This window comes from Poecilia latipinna, unplaced genomic scaffold, assembly GCF_001443285.1.
Source record: "Poecilia latipinna isolate Pla-1442-1.1 unplaced genomic scaffold, P_latipinna-1.0 Scaffold2697, whole genome shotgun sequence".
Taxonomy (NCBI): Eukaryota; Metazoa; Chordata; class Actinopteri; order Cyprinodontiformes; family Poeciliidae; genus Poecilia; species Poecilia latipinna.
Window position 1 is genome coordinate 3,247 of NW_015115313.1, and position 7,972 is coordinate 11,218.

The 7,972-nt window shown below is 34.3% G+C and overlaps 1 protein-coding gene across 1 annotated transcript in view; it reads right to left on the reverse strand.

Annotated features, from left to right (window-relative positions):
* Positions 1-476: 476 nt before the first annotated feature.
* Positions 477-7,972, reverse strand: part of LOC106938809 (neurogenic locus notch homolog protein 2-like) — a 71,400-nt gene continuing 63,904 nt past the window's right edge. Inside the window, exons 22-24 of the mRNA XM_015020985.1 lie at positions 1,768-1,939; positions 1,349-1,427; positions 477-932 (exon numbers count right to left, since the gene is read on the reverse strand). Of these exons, the coding sequence (XP_014876471.1) occupies positions 729-932; positions 1,349-1,427; positions 1,768-1,939 (455 nt within the window). The 3' untranslated portion in view covers positions 477-728. The remainder of the gene's footprint in view (positions 933-1,348; positions 1,428-1,767; positions 1,940-7,972) is intronic.

Here is a 7,972-nt window from a genome sequence, read left to right on the forward strand (position 1 = left end):
AAAACATTAGGATGAGAAGAAAAAGTAACACAAGGCAATTTATATGGATAAAAACCCTTCTATGCTAAGAACCTAAATTTAAGTCTGCCACCAACAAATTAGAAATACAATTTTGAATTTAAAATTGCTTGTTGCAGAATAAATCTGTATGGTGCAAACTGTTGTTGAATTGGTGGGAAATTCTTTTGCACTTTTTGAGTGGCTTTTTGTCATATAAACAAAACCTACTCACCAAAACACCCAGTTTTTTTCCCCTAAGTAAATAAGTTAAGGTGATACAAAAAAACAGAAAGTCATTTTTAACATGGCTTACAGTGTTAGTGGATTTTAGGAGAGCAAAAACTGGACATTTAACAATCTGCTTTGTTGTCAAACGCTTTGATATTCAATAAATGGTTTTGACTCAACAACCACACTACCCAAAGTGCCACATGGCAATAAATCTAAGTCAAGGCCAAACACTGGGAAGAACTGCACACTGTACACAATAGAGCCCAGCTAGCAGGTCAGCTTGCCGGTAAGAACTGAAAATTTACTTTAGGCTAGACCATTGCAAATATCCCTAAAAATCAAAACTAGTCATGTTTAGTAGTTTCATATAACTACTGAGCTGTATTAGGCCGACAGGTATTCACAAAAAGATTCAGCAAAATGTCATTTGAACTATTTTCTTCTTTGTCCATCGATGTAGAATATTTGCAGATCATTAGAACAGATTCTGTGGAAACTTACATGCAAGTGAAATTTGATCCTTCGCCATCAAGGCAAGTGGCTCCATTGAAGCACAGTGGGACATTTAAAGCGGTGTCTCTGCAAACATCTATGTCATTTTCACAAGTCTTTCCTGTGAACCCATCCAGACAGAAGCATGCGTATTTATCAATGAGATCTACACACGAGCCTCCATTCAAACAGGGATTGAGGGCACAGTCCTGAAAGATATAGAAGGTGGAAATGAGAAACGCCTGGGCAAAAATAGCTACAACGTTGAAGATGTTGTACTATTTCAGATTTTGAGGTAAGAAACACCCAATAAATTCATCTTTCAACAGTTAATATGAAAATCATCAGTTTATGTATTAAAGCTACATAATGCCTGCAAGCAATTCTATGTTTTATCTCTAGAGTCCAGCAGAGAGCTTTGGTTTAAATCAATTAGGCATTAGACTAAGCAATTCCTTTTAATCAGGTATTTGTACAATGTTTACATGATCCTGGTAGTGCAATTGACTTATCTTGCACAAAAGTCAATAGAGGTAATGATACCAAAGGCCATGCAAAGACTACACAATTCTCCTGGCATTTTCTGCAGAACACCCAGCAGGTTTATTAATTAAGCTAAACTCACATCAATGTTTGTTTCACATCTGCTGCCGATCCACCCCGTCTCACAAAAGCAGGTGTATGAATTTATTCCATCTTTGCAGCTGAGAGAAGAAAACAGACAAGGTCAAAACTGGGTCCTGTAGTGAGGAGGAAAAAAATTCAAGAGACTTTTTTTTTTCTTTCAAGCTTTATTTCTGAATAGTTTTAGAAAATTCTTAAAGAGGGAATATATAGTATTTTGAATGTAGTAGTTTCTCTTTAGCCAAGTTAAGGGTCACAATTTAAGCACCACAAGAGGATGCACTAGATCGCATTAGCTTATTAATTATGAAACATTTCCTGTTTATTAATTATGAAACATTTCCTGTTTATTAATTATGAAACATTTCCTGCTGGCAACATTTTTCTCATTCTTTTTTGAAAGACAGTGAAAAGTTGCACCTTCCATGAAGACAAGGTGCTGACATGCATTCATCAACGTTGGACTCACAGTGGAGCCCAATGAGGCCATCAGGACACCAGCAGTGATATTGATTAGGCCCATCAATACATCTTCCACCATTTTGGCATGGACTAGAAATACACTCATTGATGTTCACTTCACACCGTAACCCTGGGGGGGAGGAAAAAAAAAAAAAAAGAGAGTGTGTTTTAGTATTCTAACAAAGACAAACCATATGCTATCTATACAAAACAGCAACAACTGAGCTCAAGGGCAGTAAGGATTACAGACAATTTATGTTCTATTAAGAGGAAAAAGGTTCAATTATTTTGTGACATCTGGGCTCAAACCAATTTTCTAGGTACGTTAAGCTTTTTAAAATTAAACAACATGTGATAATGTAAGTTAACCTTGGTTAAGTTCTCAGGTTTCTTAGTTTGCCAATGGGAGATAAATGCAGACTACGTCCTTTACAGTCCTTTACGGTGCTTTACGGTGCCTTTTTAAAAGTATTCACACCTCTGCAACATTTTACTTTGTCACGTTACAAAAAACAAACTTGAATATATTTACCTGAATTTTATATGACGGACCAACACTTCAAACTTAAATCAAAAAGTGGGTGTTTTTTTGATATTTTTTAATCAAAAGAAAAAGTAAAAAGTTGGGAGAGATCCAGAAATATTTAGATTTAAATCATGTATAAATTAAACAATAAAAAAAAAAATTAATAATTTAAGTTAAAGTAATTTATATATTTGTAAATAAAGCCACAATTATTTATATTTGATATAATTGTGAATAAACATTTGAAATGTAAAAAATTAAGTAATCACTTTAAAGTAAAAAAAAAAAAAATTAAGTTATTGAGCATTTTGTTCATTTGACTCTATTGAAGCACTCAGAGGTTGTGATCCACAGTGTTTTGTGTAGTGTTTGTTTTCTTTGCAGTTTAAATGAAAATAATGTCAAACTTAAACAATACAGGCACTAATATTATAAGACGCAAACATATTTTTAATGTAATTATTTATTCTTTTCAAAAAGTTGTTTAAATGTGTTCACTTTCTTTCTGACCAGCTAACAAAGAAAATTGTTTTTGTGATGTACTGATAACTAAAGGAAGCTAAAAGATAACCTGGTCTTTCAGTGGAATCCAGTTGTGAAAACTGCACAGGTACATCAATCCCTTTCAAGTGGGGATATTACTCAAATCAAGGCAGAATCTGATGACAGCAGAGCTCATGCTGCACACTCTGAAAATCAACCTTTATGGAATAGTGGCAATATGTTTGCTGAGAGAGAAAGTGAGAAAGAGAGGAATGAAGGGAGAGGGATAGCTTGGCAGATTATGTAAGTATTTTTGTTTTATTTTTTATGTTCTCAATTTTTTTTTTTTACATAACTAAAGGTGACAGGGTTGTGTAGGAAGTTTGCATCCACTGTTTTCTAAGATGTTCTACATAGACAAATAAAATATATATTTTTTATCAAAAGCAAAACCGTTGTGAAAATGATTAACTTTGACCTACACGGTTCTGGTGTTGATTCTTCGCCTTCATTTTCTTTTATTTTTTCCATAGTACGAGTCAGTAAACTCAAACTGCCATTCAGAAAATACAACAAATTCAATCAGTTAATAAAAGAGGTTCTTACAATCCGGATTCCTGCGTCTTACAAAGAGCACTCTGTCCAGATAAAACCGCGTTGGCAGCAAGATATGTTTTTCCTTTATGATCTCTGTAGTAACCTTTGATATGGAGTGATCACACAGCCTGGCAGGAATGGTAAACATGAGCATGTTGCATTCCAGAGGATAAAAGATTCTTCAACTCTCTTATTAAACTCATGTTTTGCCTCTATACATGAAACTCTCTTTATTAGAAAAGTCTTGCTATGGTACAACATCAAAGAAAGTCTGTTTTTTTGTTTTGTTTTTTTAAGTCAAAATTAGCTCAGAATGTTCTAAAGATGGAAAAAGATCCGTAGCAATATTTTTGCTATGATGGTTGTTTGGCTAAATTTATTCTTATTTATTCAGTTCTTGCAAGTTTAATATGTTTGTGGGGTGAGAGCTAAATTTCTTGATAAACGGAAAGAAAACTCATCTTTAAAAACCCTAATGTTTAAATTACACATTTAAGTTATTTAATACACAAACATCCCAGATATTCAGTGGCACCAGCCTGTGAAAGAACATTCTGCTTTTATCCATTTTTGATGACTCTAAATGTCTTTGGGCTTTACTTGGCTTGTCTAATAAAACAGGCACTTTGAAGTCGACGGGCGTAGGCGTTTTAGAAGTAAGAAAAAAAAATACAATCTCAACAATAACAACAGTTTATACTCAATTCAAATCCCGGACAAATGTTTAATTAAGACTACGAACACATGATGATTCGTAATATATTGCAGTTTCCCGTTTGTGGATGGTTATGCAAAGTTCAGATTTTATGGGAACAAACTGGCTTTGTAGCGTACACATTTGTAATATTACAAATCATATGGATATTTTAGCCTAAAACATCCTCAATAAAGAAAAATACTGCCAAAGAGATTCAAAATCAATGTAAAAAAAAGTAGAGAAAACCTTACTTAAATAAAAAAAAATTACAAGAGTGACAGATGTCTCAAATAATATCCAAGCAAACGTGAGATTTTAAAATAGTTTGTGACTGGTCCAGGGTTAGGCTCTACATGAAGACAACTGATATTTCTTGGCTTAGGTAGACTTGAGGTATAAATGCTTGACTGTACTATAAAGCACATTTGCACTTATTAAAGAGAACTGATATGCTCACACTTGCAGCTTTGCGGTTACTTCGCCATCGTAGAATACCAGATTTGCTGTTATAGAATAACTCAAAGCATTTAAACAAAGAACTTGAAGTTTAAGAGGCCTTGTTTCGACTAATAAGAAACTTCTGCAGGATTTACATGACACTCCCTGTAACCAGCACCTCTGAACAGTACCCCTTATAAAATTTTAACTTAAGAACATACTGCACTCTATACCTAAAAAAGAAAGGCTCATCAATGATTTAAGATAAAAATCACCATTAAAGAGCCTTGGACTTTACTGCTCCAGTCAGCAGCTTCACATAAATCAGAAGAAAAAAATCGTTTTTAAGGGTGCTAAGGTTTAAATGGCTTCATAATTTATGCAGGCATTATTGATTTATTCAATATACCAATGCTTGCCTGATTTTTGAGTGGGCAGAATTAGGTATGGACACTTCATCCAAGTCTCTGTCAGATTTTTATTTTAAAATTGATGCCTTCCTCATTGACATGCTCTGCTGAAACTGGATTTTTCTTTTACACATATTGTATGAAAAACAAACACAGGATCAAACTAAGCTTTTCAAGTGTTAGGTCAGTTCAAACTACACATATTTATACTTGCTAAATGCAAGAATAATGAGCAAGATAGTCTTTCAGAGAAATATTTAAGCTTTCCTCGTACTCCAATGTTTACATAGTTCTACGAACATCTCACAACAGTTCGCTTTGCTCGAATTCTGCCCCATTTCCTCCTAACAGAACTGGTGTAACGGAGTCGGGCTTGTGGGCTGCCTCGCTCTCTCACATCTTCCCAGTTCTACTCACAGATTTGCAATGACCAATCCAAAAGCTTACCTTCGCTATCATTAAGTCACTCTGGGACACTGAGATGGTGTTCACAGGCTTTGAAGCTTTACTTTCTTCCAATGGTCATTATAACCAAATAATTCAACTTCAGTACCATCACACTACAGGACACGTCTTTATAATTCAAGGTCTTTGTTGAGGAAGGCATTTAAAGAACCAGTCCCTAGAAAGATGTGAAGGAAGGACATTCACATGGTACTTATACTTGCATATATAATTGTTTAGCTTCAGGCATCTAGAAATTTTGCCTGAGAAAAAAAAATGATGGGGGTCCAAATTTTTCTTCTCTTATATCTTGCCTGAGGTCTTATGATTTTCCTGTAATGTCACAAAAGGAAGCAGAATGCTTGAGGTGCATCTTACAAGACCTTCTATTTAAGTCAAATGTGGTAAATTAACCTGCTAGCTTTCACAAACAGCTTAAAAAGGACAGCAATATTTGTTAAACTTCTAAATGGAAAGAAAGCATAATAAGCAAAAAAATGTACACCTAAGAAGACCACAGAGCACAGCTTTTAAAATCAGTTTACATTAGCTGTAGAATCATAATCACAGCAACCCACGTTTTAAAGTGCTCACTACAAAACAGCACTGAGGCAATGCAATGGTATAGGTATACTAAATGGCATGTATACAGTGAGAGAAGGTTAATTTCATTAATTAGACTTAAGACTTGACAAAGTTAATATTACTTGTAGATGTTTCTGTAGAGTCAGCTTCTTTTGTGGGAGATGACAATTTTAAACCCTAAGTAATTTCTTGCATATTACTGCTCATGAAAGAAAAGCAAAGCAAATAATCTATTCTTTGATTATATTTTCTTAAACCAGTTTGCTGGAGTGAATAATAAAGCTTGACTGCCTGCATAGTTTTCTCCGCTCTGCTTCTAAGAAAACAACTGTTATAAACCATAAAATGATGCGTACTTGTTGACTTACAGTGCAAAAATCCAGGTTTATAATTGACTCCTAAATGGTGCACAGTGGAAAAGGGTACACAGGCAAGAAAGTTATTCGATGAAATAAAATGAAATAGAAATGGACACACTGTGGCAAAGGCAGACATTACCACTGTTTTTTTTTTCTTTTTTTTTCTAACTTCATTCAGCAAAGATTGAATTTCTGAAAGCATTAACAACAAAAACTGAAACAAACACAGCAAAAGCTGGAACATCAACATCCAACAATGTGCTGACCGAGGAAACAGCTACAATGTGCTGATTGCACTGTACAATAACTCAAGGGAGCCTGCTCACTAATGATGGGTGAAGAAGAGAAAACAGAAGGTGATGAATACTGTGCTTAAACTGTGATTTATATAAACAAGATCAGCCATTAATCATGTTGCTGCAGTGACTTATGACCCCCAAATACAACATGACATCTACAGTACGTGCAGTCCAAAAATATATTGCAGGCACTGCAGAGGCTCTTAAGTGAAATGTTCTAAATATTAATCTGTCAGCAGAAATCTATGCAGCTGTCAAATCTGCCAAATCTGACAAAACAAACCTTTACACTTCAGAGTATCTAAGACAGAAAGAAAATTATTACTGTGGCTTACTACATAGAATAATTAAATGTGATTATGTTAGACAACTTAGCAAAATAAACACTGACTGCATAAAAAAAATAAAAAATAATGGGTTCTTTAATATGACTGTATGCCTTTAAAATTGGTCATGATGTGCCCAGCAAAAACATGCTCCTTAAACTTTGTCACTCCTTAAACTTTGTAATACTTTAATTGGATTTTAGATGGTAGAACTGCACACATTAGTGCATAACTGTGAAGTTAAATACAATTTTTTACACCATTCTAATATTTTTTTTTTCCCAATAAAGACTTGAAAAGAGTGTCGTTTGTATATATTCAGTCTAGTTCAAACAACTCTATTTTTTTGTGAATAGGTTTCACCTGTGTGCAATTAAATTTGACTGTACAGCTACTCTCTGAAGGACTCTGGTTTGTTGGACTAACAAACAAACAGAATCACAGAAACCTAGGTACAAAGCCGACAGGTCAAGAGTAAAGCTGTGGAGGGTTACGAGCAGAGTTAGGTTGGAAAATAATATCCAAACTGCATTCTTTGAACATCTCAAAGAATACAGCTCAGTCCATTATCAGTAGGAACAGCTCAGAGCAGATGGGAAGATGGGCATAGCTAAATAAAACTAAATACTGCAGGAAAACCTGTTAAGATTATGTGCAAACTTGTGGGCAGAGGTTTAGCTGAGAGCAGAGTGAGAATCCAAACACACATTCCAACAGCTAATAGCATGGATTAGATCCAAACATAACAATGTGTAAAAATCACAGGTAAATTTCCAAATTTGTCCAACTAAGAATCTATAGGGGGAAAAAAAAAAAGTTTTGCATTCAGACACACTGTCCATCTAAACTTACTGAACTTTTCTGACTTTTTTCTGATAGGAGCTTTTCAGTTTCTAGAAGACAAAACATAATGATACACAAAAGTGAAAATTCTGAGTGTTTTTTTTTCTCTATTACAAATAAAAAGAAAATCGTTAGATTTCTTTCTTTTTTTTTTGA